An 18,236-nucleotide genomic window follows, 5' to 3' on the forward strand; every position below is an offset into this window, starting at 1 on the left:
TTTTGAGAAAACAACTGCTGGGAAAAAAGAGTGTGAAAAAGAGTGTCATTTTAAATGACCTAACTACACACCTACATATTTTAATGGGTCCATTCCTAGAATAAATGGGAAATGTATATCCAGCATGGTCATAAAAAGGCATTTCCCCCCTCATTTCCCCCACCAGAGCCCACAGATGTGAAGTAGATTACGCCCCCTCTTCACCCCTCCTTTTGCCAGCCCCTCTTTCCACTGCAAAGAAAGAAATCATTGAGTTTCAGGCTTTTCTACAAACATCCCCCTCCCCTACCATCCCCTTCCAACAGCAGACGGGGGCACACAGACGACCACACTCTCCAGCCAAACCCTGATTGTGTGTGCGTGTGTCTGCATTTTTTTTCCCTGACATGAAGAAGGAAACGGAGTGAGTATTTGTTCTCTGTGCTTGTGAATAGTAGACCTGAACACTTTGAATCGTTTTGCTTGACTGAAAAAGTGGAAGTGGCAGAATTTAGCTGTGAAAAATTACTGGAGTTTGGTAAGTTTGTTTTTTGGATTTATGAAACTTTTAGTTTGAGTATAATGGGAGGCTGGGGCTCTCTCTCCTTACACTCCATTGGTAAAAGTAGAGAAATATAACTTGAATTAACAATGAGCCTACTATTAAAACTGTATGGCCTTTACACTTCATTATACACAGTTGATTAAATTATTATTATTAAGTTTTAAAATATGTTTATTGATGCGGATGGTTGCTTTAAACTTTTAAAGATTTAAGTAAGAGGAACAGAGAGGTGACTTTTTTCTATGTCAGATGTACAGAATATGTATGTGTATATATATATATATATATATATATATATATATATATATATATATATACAGTAAATGGTATCTGTGTATATGTGTGGATGTGTGTGTGATCAAACATGTCTTTACTTGTCTTTTTGATTAATAACGCTGCCAAGTATGTTTCCACCTTACATGGTTCACTGTAATTTAACTGTATGTCAACACTGAACCTGCGAGGCCTCTCTGAGCTCTAATGGCTCACTGCCAAAGATCTTGTTGTCATAGCGACATTAAAGCGGTTGAGTGTTGTGACACCTGTGAAACACACCTGCTCAGACTTTGACAAGAGGGGCCACAGGGCCAAGCTGCAGCCCCCTACAAAACCTCAGATTATCTCTGACCCATAACTAAGGAGGGTGAAACATGAAACTAAACATGCACGTTTATAACTAAAAGGATGGAATACAGAGATTTGATTGGCAAATTTTGCAAATGACATAATTTATAAATTCATTGTTTTAATTACTTCATTCAAATTGGGAAAAGTACCTCTGATTTCTTCAACCAATCACATTTTTTTTTTAAATTCTTTTTATGATCATTTACATTTATTAGGCCACCAGGACACCCCCAACCAATCGCATATTTTATATTAAATATTTGTGCAACCTACAGCACCATCAACATGCATAATGGCCATAGTCTAAGCTGATAAATCTTCTAAAATTTTGTTATAATGGAAGGAATTAATTTTAGTTGTATTTGAGTTGTATGCTAAATCAATTAATATTGTGTAGGGGTTTTTTTTCAGCATATTAAGTTTTTGCTTTTCAGGGCTGCAACTCATTTTTATTTTCATCATCAATCAATCTTCTGATTGTTTTCTCAATTAATAAATTAATTGTTGTCAGAAACTGAAGAATGTCCATCACAATTCCCAGAGCCCAAGCTGACATATTTAATTGGCTTGTTTTGTCTAACCATCAGTTCAAAACCCTACTTAAAAGAATTATCAATTATGAAAATTGTTGCTGATATACTATCTTCTGTCGATGAACTAATCAATTAATCATTCTCCCTCTATTTTTTTTTTGATTATTCCAAACAAGAACAAACAAGAACTGAAATCTCCTAATGGTATTCTGAGCTCGTGGAGGCAAACTGCTTTCCTCCTGCAGGCAAGCTTCTGCTATTTTAAGCCAAGAGAAAACTCAGCCCATAAAAGCTACTTCACAATGACAGAACCTTCAGAGCGAAGCCAAAAAAGGGTCACTACAGGCCACAGAGAGTCTAACACAAACACTGTTTCAACTCAACCATAAGACGCCTGTGTGGAAATTATGCAGCCATTTTCCAAAGACAAAGGCAACTGCTCCTGCCAATGTGTGATACACAAAGGAGCATGTGTGCCTCGAGTTAGCCAGCTTTTTAGAGACTGAATTAATGTCACTAAATGTCCTTTGACTTGTGCCTTTTACTGCTGAGATGGTAATTGAACACAGAGATAGTTAAGTTATATTTTAGGATGAATAACATTTCTATTTGGGTGTATTCTGTCATCAGGCTGGAAATATTGTCACTCTATGCCATGAGGTTTTCATTTATCAACATCCAAACGAGTGCAGTAAAAGTTCAGAGTAGTAAAAAGTTTTGGACATGCTGTGCTGCTGCTCTGCAGTTTAAGAGCTGTAAATGTCTCTGAGGATGGAGATGTGTTTCCTGCTCTCACCTTATCACAGGTTTCACATGAAATTGATCAACAAGTGTGTTTTCTGGACCTTATCAACTCTTTTTAAAATTACTTAAATGTAAAAGACACGTTTAAATGTTCTTTTCATGATTAGCACACTTAGCGCTGGGTTTAAGGACACGATGCAGTGCTGTTTGTGGTAAATATCATATATTTAAACTGGCCAAATAAAAATAATATCCCATTCATACAGTATGAGATGTTCACTAATGCATTGCATATTCTCATCATGGCATGTACCGCCTCTAGAAAAACTCATTAAATCATTTTTTGCTAGAGGGTGATAACAGCCGGTCTTTCACACTGCACATGTAAATCAAAAGCAATGAGCAAACTCATTACCCTAACATCGTGATGTAAGGCTCCGGGATTGTGTCTCTACTTGCAGTCGGGATTGATTTGAAGGGTTCTGCAAATATTCTTCTTACAGCTGCTGTAGCATATGTGAGGTCATCATTTAAAGTAATCAGAAACAGAGAGAGGGAGGGAGCAGCCAGCAGTTGGTTGTTTTATGGGTTTTGGGCCACACTGCAACTCATCTTAAAATAAATAGACAATTTTACGGTGCCCGTTCTAGCAGCAGGCATGACTAGGCATTCATTCCGTGTTTCTCAACAAAACATGGCAATAGGTGCAGGTCGACTGAGTTAAATTTTGACTTCAGCTATGAGAAGCTGAAATAGTTTCAAGGCTGCTGTAAGAGTAAACTGGGTTACAGCTGAAACCAAATGTGCTCTGACAGCAGAAAGAGCTCTGCGACCCGGTTCGTGTTTTTAAATATATTTCCAGATGCAGAGGAGAGACGCACGGATAGCAGTCTGGAAAATGACAAAGTGACACTGATGTTTGACTGAACATGCAGAGGGGCGGTCACCTGATGTGCAGAAAATAGAGATTTAACAAAAGCAACTCACTCGCTCTCTGTCCTCTCATGTGTTGTCAGGATTTACGAGGTGAATAGATGTTTCGAAGGATCCCCAGAGAGACTGAGAGTTACCAAAAACAACACAAACACTGCTAAAAGGAGTTGTGTCAGATTTTACAGCCCCAGTGTGAGACAACTCAACCCAACCACTGAGCTCGGAGGCCCTCTCCAGTATATCACCACAACACAAGCAGCACACAGCTTGCCAAAGAAAATATTTTCAAAAAATAATTCCAAATATATTTTTACACCAATAGCGTTGAAAAGCAGTCAAAAAAGCACAAATAAACAATCTAACTTTCCAGGAAACACACGATTAAGAGATGTTGACGTGGATTTCCTTCTAACAGAGGGTGGTCCAGTACTATGCATAATCCATCTCTGGTAATGTGGGACTTGATGAAAGCAAGATCAATTCTTCCATTAGTAAAGCAGCCTGCACAACAGTTTTTTTCTTTAACTAAATACAATAAATAACAAAATTAAATCTTTAATAAAATACAATAAATTGCAATTTATTACATTAGACATACATCAGGAAAAGATGTATGTTTAGTTGAATGGTCACTGCTAAAATATACAGTGTGACATTCAGAGTGTCACATTTTTTGATCCATGACAGTATTAATGATTAAACAGAAGATGGCATGAGAACTGGGGGAATGCATACAATAAAAGTCTAAAGGTCATGAGACAGATTTAAGCTCCCTGTATGTGTTAAGCCTTTTGAAACCACCAGAACACCTTTCTTTTGGCATAATAGTTATCAGCAATGTTTACTGTGATTTGAATGAAGCTGTTTAAAACGTGGAGATAAAGAAAGTACCATGGGAGATGTGGTTTGTGGTTCTTTGAATTCACAGCTAATTCATGTAAAAATTGAAGTGTTTGTCCTTGATGATTTAAGGAGCAGAGTGAAGAAGCTTTGATTTAAAGAGGTGATAGAAGACAAATGAGGGTCCGTACTGAATATTTCCCTCGGTGCTAGAAGGTTCTGCAAGTACAGACTTTTAAAGACGATTGAAACACTAATTTACATTTCTTTTATCTTAGCATCTTGACATATTTGGTGATTACCACTAGAGACACTGAGTGAATTAGTTCATTTTGAAGGATGTGATAATTACTCTTATGTCCATGGCTCTATCTGACTGTAAAATCTGCTAAGCAGCACCTCTAAAGCTCATTAATTAGCCTGTTACATCTTGTTTATTTTATCTATACAGAAATGAAAGAGGACAAACAACAAATTGGAGTTTTCTGAGGGGTTTTGTGTCAGATTATTTATTGTTTTGTCTTGTCTTACCGAGGTTTTGAGGTTCTTGTAGGTGTATTATCTGTTTCCCTCTCTCCAGTCTTTATGCTAAGCTAGGCTAACTGGCTGCTGGCTCTGGCATCATATTTAGCAGATAGATATGAGAGATATATTGATTTTCTCATCTAACTTTGTGCAAGAAATCAAATAAGTGTACTTATTATTATTATTATTTTCCAAAATGTCTAACTGCTCCTTCATCTGTCAATATCATGTTTGCAAAAGTTATACACAGTCACTAACCTCCACCTCTTTCCAGGTTACCATGTGGCGTTGTTGGATGCCCTTCATCTTGGCCTGGGTATCCATGGCAACCCCAACACTCTGCCAAAGTGGGGATGGTGATTGGGGTTCAGGCTCTGACATTTACTCTGCGATAATGGCCACCAATGACACATCCCAGGCAGTTGGTGATGAGCCTGTGAGGATGAGAAACAACCATGACTGGATCACATCAACTGCATTTTCACCATCGCCCTCACCCTCACCTACGCTGCACTACGATCCCCAACCGGACAAGTGCTCGGTCCACTTCAGCACCAGCACAGCTTCAGCTCGAAGGCTGAAGGCCGAGAAAGAGGAGTTGGCCTATCTGCAGGCCATCCAGCATGGAAACAAGGCGGTGATGGAGAACTTGGTGCAGTACGTGGGGGCAGAGCTGGGAGATCAGAGCTACGAAGACGTGATCAAGGAAAATATCGATGGCATCCAAAACGAAACCAAGAACTGCCACGAGGTGGTTGAGAAAGCTGAAGAAGATCTCGAAAAGCAGCTGGCAGGGGACGCACTGGACGTTCTCATTGGGATGCAGAAGTGAGTGCAGACAATCAGTTTTTCAAGTTGATAAGTCTGTGCTGAGTTTTATTAACTTTAAGGTTGAAATGTGCAGAGAGCAGCTAAAAAAGACCAGAACAGAACACAGGTCTGTGCTCAAATTATGGCAGAGAGAGGAAATCATTTGCCATTCATCACGTAGTTGGCATTTTCTTTGATGGCTACTGTTTTATTGTTATTTCTGTCAGCCGACTCACATGAAAAGAGTTTAATATGTGAATACAGAAATGTGATATTTAGCAATGAAGCTTTGACCTCATCAGTGCCTGCAAGTCCACACCAAGAGAGAACCCCAGGCACCTCAGACTGTGAAGAGAATATATCTACTAGGGTGGCAACTAACGATTACTTTAATTATTGATTAATCTAACAATAGTACACCAACAGGAACCATATGTATTACCCCCTTTATAATGTACAGTATGCAGTATTATGTCCTTAACTCTACCTTCACTTACTTTTCTCTCTCCACATCTGCCCATTTCTTTCTTCCAATGTGTGGTGTTTTCTTCCTCCCATCACTCCACCTTTGATGACCTGGACTGTTGGTCTTCGGGGGCAGAATCAGAGAAGAGACCTTGGCCTTTGAAGACATGCTTCGTGCTGCCGCGGACATCGCCAACCGGCTGGAGAGCTCATCGAAGGCCCTGCATGCCTCCTTCACCAAGCAGCTGAAAGACATTGTCAAAATCCATCGCTAAAGAAGAGCTGAACAGTGTTTAGGCACTGCTCACGTCATCCTCTTAACTTGTGAATGATGTTTTGTATCTGTGTGAGATCCAAAATAATCAGTCATTCAAGGGAAATAAGACCTACAGCAATTATTTTACCTATAGAGAGACACAACTTGAGTGTCAACTTGACCATTATATCAAAAATGTACGAGTCAACACGGTTTAAAAAAAAAGAAACTTTGAGAGAACACAGAAAACAAAAGAATTGTGGGATTAAAACTGATGTTATAACCCTGTAACCCATAAAATATTATTTTCCATCCAGGCATTATTCTGAAAATCTGGTGAGGTCAAACGCGGCAACATTGTGTGGTGCAGGTTTGAGCCAAATTGAGTGTTTATGGATCACACTAGATTGGCCTTCAGAGCCCAAGCATAATGACTCTGATAGTCTTCTCCAGAGGGAGCTATGTATGGGCCATCTGGTTCCGGGGTAAGGATGGAGGCCAGGATACGCTCAGGATGACTGGTGTGTTTTAATGGAGATTTTGGTTTTGCTGTGGAAAAAGGGGAGAAGACGGACACATTGGGCTGAGCTATTGAGGGATATTTGTTATTTGGGGGGAAAATATGCAAAAACCTGTGGATGAAGGACAAAATATTGTATAAACTATAAGACGATTCCTGTCATCAGGAAGAAAATGAGAAGGGACACACACAAACGCACCATAAGGAAACCTGATGACGTTTTACATCCTGCTGCTGGATACAATAATAAGGAATAATAAATTGTGATTGAAATTATGGTTTAGGAGAATCTAAATATGTATAAAGCTTTAAAAAACAAACAAACTGTGTGTTAGTTGGCTTTTAACCGTTCAAATGCGCGAATCATGCTTTGGTTGTGTGTCAAGGTCCATTGTGCTATTCTCTCTTTCCTGTAACCCCGCCAGGACTCATGAGAGAAATGGCTTTTATTTTTTAGCAATCATAAAATGTGTATCATTATGAATTTGCAACGTACTGTACAATGTGTTGTATGTTTCATTTAATAAACAGCAATTAATATTAAATCAACATTATGTTTCCTCGCTTCCGCAGCTTCTGCTCATCTGAATACTCTGAGGGGAAACTAAAAGTTCACAAAGCATTTTCATTCAACTACTCTGCCCTCTAGCTGTTTTACACAGAAATATCCCAATGGACGTTTGTTGAGCTGCATGTGTCACTCATCATTCATCCTTCAGTGTTTTACTAAATAAATACTATAAATTGTAAGTCTTTATACACTTTTGGAGCAAACTGGATCTAATGGAATTTATTTGGCAGATCATTTTCAATACATGCAAGCTCCCACATAGTTCACAGGGTTTATATGTGCGTGTGTATGTGTGTGTGTGTGTGTGTGTGTGTGTGTGTGTGTGTGTGAGAGAGAGAGAGAGAGAGAGAGAGAGAGAGAGAGAGAGAGAGAGAGCAGTATAGAGAGAGACAAAGGAGGAGGGGAGGACTGTTACAGTATAGGTACCAGATGAAAGACGCTAAGTGCTCAGATGTGTCCTGTCCTCTCAAGGTGGATGCTATTTTGCGAACCTGACAGACCAGAGTGGCCAATTAAAATGGCTCCTAAACATGGAAAATACCTAGTTTCGAATTAAAACAGGGCCATCTAGGAGCGTAAATTCTTGGCACCGTGCGTAAAAAGGCGCAATTGTGTGGATAATTTAGGGAAGAAACAAACCGGACTATTTTCCAAGAATTATTTTCTTAACACCAGAATAGTATAGACAGTATTGTGAACTAATTCTACAATTACACTCGAGGTAGCCAGTGTTACAGTGCCGCTCCTTTGATTCAGCACCGTGTGATGGATAGCTCTCCGACCGGCTTTTGGAGCGCAGAAAAGGAAGGTACAGTTCTCGTTCTCACCGGGTCTGAACAAGGTTGATAGTGAGAAGTGTGACACAGCTATCGATGCTGGGCTTCAGGGGAAAAAGACAGTAAAGTTATTCGTCATACTCACTCCCCGCCCACTGATATAAAAGCAGATGTAGTAAGTGTAGTGGTGAACTTGTCCTGATATGCCTCCCAGCTGCGAAGATGACAGATTTTGCGCACACATCACGCTTTCAAGATAACGTTTTGACAGTGGACTGCGTGCTCTCCGGTGAAGTTGGACTCTTTACAACCAGAAAATGGGATACAACCACCTGTTCCCTGTGAGGACGGCTATTCTCTGGTCGCTACTCTTATGTAAGTCAGGTAAGTAGTTTTTTAAAAAAAAATGTCCTCGTGGTTTCACAGAAAAGAAACGTTTATGTCAGTCGCAAAAGCAAAATGTCAAGTTTAAGCATAGATTTTACCAGGGACAATGCTAATTGTGTAATACACGACAGTCCGAGTGCTACCACACATTTATACAGATTGCTGATAAACTGAGGAACTGATAAACTTCCACTTTAAAAAGGACAGAGGACCCCAGAATTATTAAAAGTCGCTACCTGTCGTTCCTCTCACCTGCGCGCTTTTCACCCACAACTCCCATAATCTTTTTCTCATATTTAGTTAAATCATCGCCTGGTGTGAGAGAAAGGTCTGTTTGTTTTTCACACCTTAGTACTGTGCTACAGTGCCCCACCAGTATTAATGTTCTCTTAAAGCAGAACTATGACAGCCAAAAATTTACTCTGAATGAATGAACTCTTCATTGCATATTAATGTAGGAAACCCTTTTTCAACAGTCCTTGGTCACTTATATTTAGTTTTACTGAAACTAGCTGGCAAAATACTGAAGGTGTAAAGGAGATCTGGGCAATATATTGATATTATATCATTATCGTGATATGAGACAAGATATCATCTCAGATATTGGATATTGTAATATCATGATACGGCTTAAGTGTTGTCTTTTCCTGATTTTAAAGGCTGCATTACAGTAAAGTGATGTCATTTTCTGAACTTACCAGACTGATCTAGCTGTTCTATTTTTTGTCTTTACCCACTTAGTCATTATATCAACATTACTAGTGATTATTTATCAAAAGTCTCATTGTGTAAATGTTTTGTGAAAGCACCAATAGTCATCCCTACAATATTGTCACAATATCGATATCATGGTATTTGGTCAAAACATATTGTGATATTTTATTTTGTCCATGTCGCCCAGCCCTGGTGTAGTCTAGTAGTAGTCTATCTGGAAGTTTTCCTTGGCAATGTCAATTCAGAAATTGCCAAAGAGATAAAAACTGTGCACATCATTTCACTAAAATCAAGTTCCCCAAAATGACAAAATATACCACTTAAAATTGCTTTAGTGAATCTTAACGGTGCCAGATTTGTTTCTGAAAAACAGAAAAACAAAGATGCACATTAATTGTATGATGCGTAGTAAACATCAGAATGAAATTCCTAAACTCCAGCAATGAAGTGCAAGAGTTGTAGAGCTGCAACAATTAGTTGATTAACCAATTTGCTATTTTGATAATCTAATAATGGTTTTTCATCAATTTCTATGCAAATATGCCAACATTTTTGCTGGTTTCAGCTGCTCAAATGTGATGATTTAATGCTTTTCTGTCATTAGTTATAGTAAATTGATTATCTGTGGGGTTTTGCACTATTGGTCAGACAAAATTAGACTCCACTGTTGACTTTTGGAAATTATAATGGACATATCTCACTATTTTCTGACATTTTATTGACAAAACAATTAATCGATGAATTGACAAAATAATAAGCAGATTAATCAATAAAGGAAATAATCGTTAGTTGCAGCCCTGGAGAGCTGGATTCAGCAGCTTTTACATGAACATGTTTCTCTTTCCACTTGTGCATAAACTAGTGCCCACTATGTCTTTTTGTAAAATGTGTGAGAGGAGGTTTAAAAACACACTGAGATATTAAATGTAGGTTTAAGTTCCCGGCCTCCATCTGTACAGGTACAGTGTAGGTCCACTTATTTTCTCATTATCACGCTGAGTGAGTTCAGCTGGTGAGTCTTGCAATTTTAGTAAACTCACAGAAAATTGTTGCATTTTTTTTTTTAGTAAACTTTTTATTGTAAGTATTTGACAGTCCAATTTCACCGAGAGCGCCTCTGGCCTGAGAAGCTGCTGACCTGGTCAGCGTTTCATACACCTTGCCTAAGGGGTTTGGCTACAGTCCAACATCCATGGCCCAGTGTGCTGCATGTTGGAGGTGTCATCTCATTTCAAGTCTGTGCTGGCAGGAGTCTTTGATCTATGACACCCAAGAGCCTTTTTTCAAGCCTCACATCTGGTCCTTCCCAGATGCACGGACAGATGAACACACACGCCACCCTGACTGTCAAGAGAGCAGATAGAAGTCTCTGGTGCGTGCTTGTTTGCCAGAATGAAATTAGCTCATGATGGTCAGAGATGAGCACAAGTGTACCTTGGGCAAATTAAATGTGAATTCACATACTTAACCATGTCCATTACCTCTTTTCTACCACTACTGAAACATTTTTGTGCCACCTAAATAGCCACTATAATATCCACAGATCTCCTTTTTAAGACAAGCATTTGTTTGGTTTGTTTGGCAATGCATCTGCATATTGGTCCAGCCTTTCTCTGCTAAAGCCCCTCATGCCAAGCAATTAACATGGGCAATAAATCACCTCAACAGATTAGCATGTATGCCTCAGGTTATCTCTGTGTAGCATTTAGACCCTCACTTGGTTACCCTCCATTGGACTACAGTCCAATGTCCTACAGTAATGAGTTATGAAGACTTGTCCGTGTGGTCTTCAGAACCACAACTCACCCTTGGACAGGTAATGATGTGGCCTTGGCTAAGCAACCATGACTGCTGCCAGATGCAGGTAGTCCAAGGTCTTGTTTTAGGATCCTTGATGGAAGCACACTTCATTGGGCTGCGTTATACCCTCACACTGCCAAACAGAGCTCAGATAAAGTGGGTGTTAATGGCATGTAAACCCAATGGCATCTAATTAGATATCTTTATATTGATTTTTCAGGTTTGGCTTTGGTGTGATGCTTTCAAATGACCTTAAATAAATCCAGAGGCGGAAGAAGAGAGATAGGTTATTTGCGAAAAAAAATTTTTTTACATTAATCATGAAATGTTATCCAACTGTAAAAATATGATGACTTAATGTTATAACAGCAGAATGAATGACTAACGCAGGTCCACATGTAGTGTATACACTAGAGCCCAATCAATAAATCTGCAGATATTAGCTTATCGCTGTTATTGGCAGTATTGGCATATATGTGAGTCAATAGATAACAAGAAATTGCTTTACTGTAATGCCAAAGATATGTTTGAGGTAGTTTAAAGCAGTAACGCCATTACATAGTATTTTTTACAGCTGTAAAGTGTCCCACTCAGTTCATATTTTGGGGCTACAACTAATGATTATTTTAATTTCCGAATAATTTGATAATTGCTTTTTCTAATAATTTGGCGTATGAAAAAATGTTAAAAATATCCATCACAAAGTCCAAGGTGACGTCTTCAAACAGCTTTTTTTATTCAACACTCCACAATTCCCAAAGATATTCAGGTAAATATCATTTAAAGAAAAGCAGAAAATCCACACATTTGAGAAGCTGGAACCAGGGAATGTTTGGCTTGAAAAATGACTTAAACAACCTGTCAGTTATCAAAATAGTTGCTAAGTTTCACAAGTCGTTTCATCGACCAATCATTTTAACTCTAGTATCTGCCTCAAAAATCCCAAATCAGTCTGGCTATAGTACACACTCACACCCAAGCGCACACTAATGTGACTCTCCACTTCAAGTGAAAACTGTCAGTTAATTGTTTTATGCATCAGTTGTAACACAGAGTGACAGACAGCTCGACAATAAACAACCATCAGTACTGAGAAATTAGCTCACCTCCACTTAACTCTAGCATGTAATGATGTGTGTAATTGACTCTGACTACACTGATGGAGGGGAAACGGTAATCCCAGAGGGACGGGATTCCTGTCTATTTCCATGCTATTCATTCTGCAGAAAAATAATACAGTGACTCAGTCTAAGGCTGTATGCAAATCTGTCTAGACTGCATTTTCAAAATCAATTTGATTAAGCCACCTCTCACCGTGAAGCCACCTATAACAATAACACCTCAGAGATAAAGTCAGAGCTGAAGTGGTTGTTGCAGCCAAGGGTGGAGAACAGATACTTCCCCCAGTCTCCACCTGCTCACCTTGAGAGATTTTAACAGGCGATCCGCATGGAGAGCTAAGATCAAGAGATCAAAAGATTTGCTAAGAAGTGGAAAAGTCGATAAGACTTTACCAAGAAAAGTCTTAGATGTTTAGAGAGGGCTTCTGTGCTTAGACTCGATACATTCACAGGACCAAAAGCCACAATATTACACCAGCCTGATTTACTAAGTGGAGACTAGTGGAGACACGGATGAGAGAACATGGATATGATTCTTACATACACTGCAACTTCCTCACTGCTGTCATCTTCCATATCACTCACTCTCCATTTAATCTTTACATTATCTATATAATGCTGAATGGCAGTTAATTGATAATATAGAATGGAGTTAAAACTGTCAAAATGACCTTGATGTCAAAATATCAGGGGACATTTGCTCTAGAGCCCGACCGATACATTGGTCAGCCGATATTATTGGCCGATATTGCCTATCACAGATACATATATAGGTATCGGCGCTGATATATATGTTTGTTTGTTGTTGTTTTTTTAAGTTATATAGGCAGTATTTTATATATGTTTGATAGTTTCTCTTAATTAAAGTTTAATATATACATATTTTTTGTACTTTTAGTTTTTTTTATTTGTAGTTATTTATAATTACTAAATTCCCAGGGAAAATGACGTGCACTGACGTCATTTTATATGATAACGTTTATTGTTAAACTCTAAAATATCATGATTACATTATATATCTTTGTCACAAGTGTTAGAAAACCAAGATTTGAGGGATTATTGCAAAAAATTAGTGTTTATGTATATATTCTGTATATATAAGGTAATCGGCCGATATATCGATATCGGAATTTTTTTACTCTCTAATATCGGTATTGGCATCGGCCCCAAAAATCCAGTATCTGTCAGGCTGTAATTTGTTCTAATATCAGTTACTTTAGTTTTGGCTGATTTTAAATGTTGAAAAAACATTATATTGCACATGATTCCAACAGAGAAATAGTTTCAAGACATATTTTATAGATTAATTAACTGCATATTTACATCTAATCTCGAATTTAATTTGTACAATCTTGAATAAATGTGACAAAGCTGTATCTGTCTCCTATAAATGTTTTAACAGAGTGGATACTTTTTAAATTAAAGAAAATAATTTTATCCACATTTATTTATCCACAGTTCTCTGTCATGAGAAGACCCACTCACATGCCGAGGATGAGCTTTTCAAGACGCTGTTTGCTGGTTACAACAAGTGGTCGAGACCTGTGCCAAACATCTCTGATGTGGTCATTGTCAAATTCGGACTGTCCATAGCGCAGCTCATTGACGTGGTGAGTCTTTACCTTTAAGTCACACTTTAACTCTGTAGGTTTTACACTATATGAGGTTTTCAACGGTATGTATGTAACAGTATGGAGCAAAAACCAACTTTTGGAAAACTAGAATATGCACTTTCTGCCCTGTCACAGCAAAAAAACTCTTACACAACACTTCACATCCATCAAGTTATTGAACTAAAGTTGCTGCAAGCTATATTTGACTCTGCTTTCACAGACTTCCAGCAACCTCTCACATACTGTATATTCTTCTGTCCTGAACCCCGAGCTGACAGTCTTGACTCTACCTATCTCTTTCCCGCTCTCTTTGTATCTGTTAGGATGAGAAGAACCAAATGATGACAACCAACGTGTGGCTAAAACAGGTTAGAAAAAACATGTTGATTTATCTGTTGATATATCTGTTATCTTCAATTTAAACAATGTTCAATGATGATTTTGTTTTCCTCTGAAAGCATTTGGCAATATAACATGTTAAAAATATGAAACGCTGCCCTAACAGATTCTGTATGACATAATTTAAAAAGTTATTGCTTTGCAAACAAACACACCTACTGTATATTGTGTTTATCTTACAGGAGTGGAACGACTACAAGCTTCGCTGGAGACCGTCTGACTATGACAATGTGACATCCATAAGAGTGCCATCAGAGCTCATATGGGTACCGGACATCGTCCTCTATAATAAGTGAGCAAACATACCACAAGAAAAGAATAACATAAGAATGTTAAAGACACCTTTTTTATGTTTTGCATGACCAGAACAAGCCACTGTTTCTGTTTACAGTACTCTAAAGTTAAGGTTTTTGTTATCATACCATCGTACAGGATGCACTCAAACATAATAGCTGAGTCTAACAGTGACTCATGTACATAGATGCCTGTTGAGTGGATGATATCTGGTTTGAGCATGACGCCATCTAGTGGACTTCTCAAATACTCCTCTGCTCTCTGCTATGATTTCCATATCCTGACATTTTAAGACAGCTCTAGTTCAAATTATATAGCATAAACAATTCTTTCAGTTTGTAAAGTATGTTAAACATTTCTGTTAACTTCATTTGCATTGTGCATCTATATCTACTGGTGCAGCATACTCATTTAAAAGTGAGGATAATTTCTACATGTGCACTGCTTCAGTTTGAAACATATTGTTTAATCCTTTTCAGAAATCTCTCCTTTCTCCTAAATGCACCTTATGGTAGTCTCGCATAGCCAGGCCTATCTCCACAGCGCTGCGCCAGCGCTGGAGATTAAACCAAGAAGGATAATGGAGTTCTGCTACATTTAGTCTGTGTAATTAAAATCTGTAAGTGAAATTAAAAAGGTGTGAGACTGATGAAATGATAAAGACTCCTCATTATGTAGAGAAGCTATTATCACCATTAAGCGATAAATGCAGAGAAGATTGCTTAAAAATGATAACTATTTTCACTGTATGATTTCTAAAATTAAAATAAAAAAAAGATTGGCAAAAGGGTAGTAAAACTCATCATAATGCAGGATATGATTGCTTATCTTTTTTTCCTAAATCAGCCTTTGTTCTCATATATTTAAAACTAAGGTTTCACTTGTCAACATTACTCATATGACAATGTCTACTCTTCCAGCGCTGATGGAGAGTTTGCAGTGACCCATATGACAAAGGCTCATCTATTCCACACGGGCAAAATTCGCTGGGTCCCGCCTGCCATTTACAAGAGCTCCTGCAGCATCGATGTCACCTTCTTCCCCTTCGATCAGCAGAACTGCAAAATGAAGTTTGGCTCTTGGACCTATGACAAGGCCAAGATCGACCTGGAGCGAATTGAAAACACTGTGGACTTGAACAACTACTGGGAGAGCGGTGAATGGGCCATCATCAACGCTGTGGGGACGTACAATACGAAGAAGTACGACTGCTGCCATGAGATCTACCCTGACATCACCTATTTCTTCATCATCCGAAGGCTTCCTTTGTTTTACACCATAAACCTCATCATCCCCTGTCTGCTGATCTCCTGCCTCACTGTCTTGGTTTTTTATCTACCCTCAGACTGTGGTGAAAAGATCACTTTGTGTATCTCTGTGCTGCTGTCCCTCACTGTCTTCCTCCTCCTCATCACCGAGATCATTCCATCCACATCCCTTGTCATCCCGCTCATTGGCGAGTACCTCCTCTTTACTATGATTTTTGTCACCCTGTCCATCGTCATCACTGTCTTCGTGCTCAATGTGCACCATCGCTCTCCCAGCACTCACAAGATGCCCCGCTGGGTCCACTCTGTGTTCCTGGACTTGATCCCGCGCTGGTTGTTCATGCGACGGCCTGCGCCAGATGGCCGGCGTCGCAGGCTGTTGCTGCTCCAGCAGGAAGCAGCAGCAGAACGGCGGCAGGGCCGGATAGCCGGGTACAAATCTGGCAACTGCCTCAGCACCTCGGCTAACTGGTTAAGAGATGGGAATACCTTGGAGGACCCTGAGAGAAGCTGCTATGAGGACTTGGAACTGGGAACACTGACGTCATATTTCTCCTTCCGTCCTCCTTCACCCAGACCGCCAGGTTCAACTCCGCCACCGCAACAGAAAAACCCGCAGAACAGCCAGAACCGGCAGGAGGGGGTTGGAGGGACGAACAGACAGTTAACAGGGACCAGAGTCAATCCCACTCAGCGGCCGACTAAAGTTGATAATACAGTATCAGACTCAGCATTCCTGCTTTCACCAAGTGTTATGCGTGCTCTGGAAGGAGTGCACTACATTGCAGACCACCTGAGGGCTGAGGATGCGGACTTCAGTGTGAGTATCAATAAAAAAACACATCTACTGTTATCAGACGGGCACTTGAAACACAAAACATTGATTTGCATCGCTGTCAGTCTGCAAATGTTGATGATTTACTTCATCGTCCTCAATTACAGTAACTTCCTCAGAGTATATGGATCATGTTGAGATAAGTGCTGTACTGTTTGCCACATTGTCTAAATGCACTTTGTTATACGGCTTTTACCATAACGATTTTCCCTCTCTGTTGCTCTTCATTCAACACAGGTGAAAGAGGATTGGAAGTATGTCGCCATGGTGATTGACCGCATCTTTCTGTGGATGTTCATTATTGTGTGCCTGCTTGGGACCATTGGCCTCTTCCTGCCTCCTTGGCTAGCTGGCATGATCTAGAGCTTATGAGGAAGAGTCAAGTAGAGAAAAAAAAATCCATAATCATCATCACTGGGTGATGTTTGACATTTAAAATATAGCTGAACTCTTCAAGACAGGGAATGTTACTGGCCTCAGGGCTGTAATGACCTCCACACACCACCAAACCAAAATTACGAATAGAGAACTTTGCTATTTTTAGATTCTTATCATCAGTGGGGCACTTTTGTACAGCGTTAACTTTGGGACCTCTTAGACTCAGCATGTCAGGCTCAGCTAACCAACTTTCATCTGTGTGTTTTCTTGTACCTCTCATGTATAAGCAAACATTTGGGTCAGAAGTAACAATCAGTTTCTCTAAAAGATTAATTAAACTGCAATGTTTGAAAAACCCAGAAGGTAGTTTAAAAACACTTACTCTCTGTCAGTATTTCCAGAATCCCCAAAGACTCTTCTAACCACCTAGATGAAAAAATATGTTGCCTGTTAAATCATAAGAAAGATTTTTAACCTGTTTGCCAAGTTGTCCCCCTCTTTCTGTATCAAAACAAAGATGGCAGCCCGTCAGCTACCTGGATAGGAAACAGAGTCGCAATTTTGGAAACAAATTAAAAATCTTTTTAATTGTGCAGCAGACAGAATTTATTTTATCCAGATGGTTAGAAGAGTCTTCTAACCTTGTGGGTTTTTCAAACTTTGCCCAGTTCATTAGCTTCTAGAGAAACCTCTGTGACCCAAATGTATGCTAATACATGAGAGGTACAAACTGGGGCTAACATTAGCATGCTAACATACCTTTAGCATAATTACCAATTTTTGAATGTTAACATGCAAATGTTTAATCTATTATCTCTTCAGCAGTTAGTTAGTTTAACATGCTACAGTGTTACACTAATGTGACTGCTAATGTTATATTCTGTAACTTAATGTGAGAGATACAACTCGAATAATGACATTACAGTAAAGCATAAATCAGCTGTTAAAGTAACAATTGGGATTAGAAACGGCAGTTAGTGATGTAGGTGTTTTACTGGAAGTTGCAGGTTGAAAAAGGACCTGTTTCTCTTATAGAAGTTGTTTTCTTCTTAGCTGTCTAGCTAGCTAGAGTTGGAGGGAGGGTTTAGACTTCCAGGTGTGAGAGGTCACTGGGGCTAAGTAATGGGCCATTAACGGTAGCCGTTAATGGACAGTAGCTAAATACCTGCGACGCAGGCTGGAGGTACTTAACTGTTCCTTAAACCACAAAGTGTGAGGGTGTGGTTGCTTTGAAGTAAGGCACAACATGGGCTGGGTAATGTAATTAATTGCTGTTACTGTTC

General features: G+C 39.2%; 2 protein-coding genes across 4 annotated transcripts; both read left to right on the forward strand.

The window, feature by feature from the left end:
• Positions 1–255: 255 nt before the first annotated feature.
• On the forward strand, positions 256–7,345 carry si:ch211-142k18.1 (uncharacterized). Of its 2 annotated transcripts, none has more exons than XM_067572880.1 (3): positions 256–403; positions 5,021–5,574; positions 6,158–7,345. In XM_067572880.1, exons 2-3 carry the CDS (start codon positions 5,027–5,029, stop codon positions 6,294–6,296), a joined length of 687 nt encoding a protein of 228 aa, XP_067428981.1. In that variant the 5' UTR covers positions 256–403; positions 5,021–5,026; the 3' UTR covers positions 6,297–7,345. The 2 variants fall into 2 exon arrangements, with proteins under 2 accessions (XP_067428981.1, XP_067428982.1); XM_067572881.1 differs by having other exon boundaries at positions 400–517.
• A 487-nt stretch (positions 7,346–7,832) lies between these two features.
• chrna2b (cholinergic receptor, nicotinic, alpha 2b (neuronal)) lies at positions 7,833–17,344 on the forward strand. Of its 2 annotated transcripts, none has more exons than XM_067572128.1 (6): positions 7,833–8,528; positions 13,625–13,776; positions 14,103–14,147; positions 14,361–14,470; positions 15,393–16,560; positions 16,813–17,344. In XM_067572128.1, exons 1-6 carry the CDS (start codon positions 8,462–8,464, stop codon positions 16,936–16,938), a joined length of 1,668 nt encoding a protein of 555 aa, XP_067428229.1. In that variant the 5' UTR covers positions 7,833–8,461; the 3' UTR covers positions 16,939–17,344. The 2 variants fall into 2 exon arrangements, with proteins under 2 accessions (XP_067428229.1, XP_067428230.1); XM_067572129.1 differs by having other exon boundaries at positions 7,833–8,519.
• Positions 17,345–18,236: the final 892 nt, after the last annotated feature.

Source organism: Thunnus thynnus, chromosome 18 (genome assembly GCF_963924715.1).
Source record: "Thunnus thynnus chromosome 18, fThuThy2.1, whole genome shotgun sequence".
Classification (NCBI taxonomy): domain Eukaryota; kingdom Metazoa; phylum Chordata; class Actinopteri; order Scombriformes; family Scombridae; genus Thunnus; species Thunnus thynnus.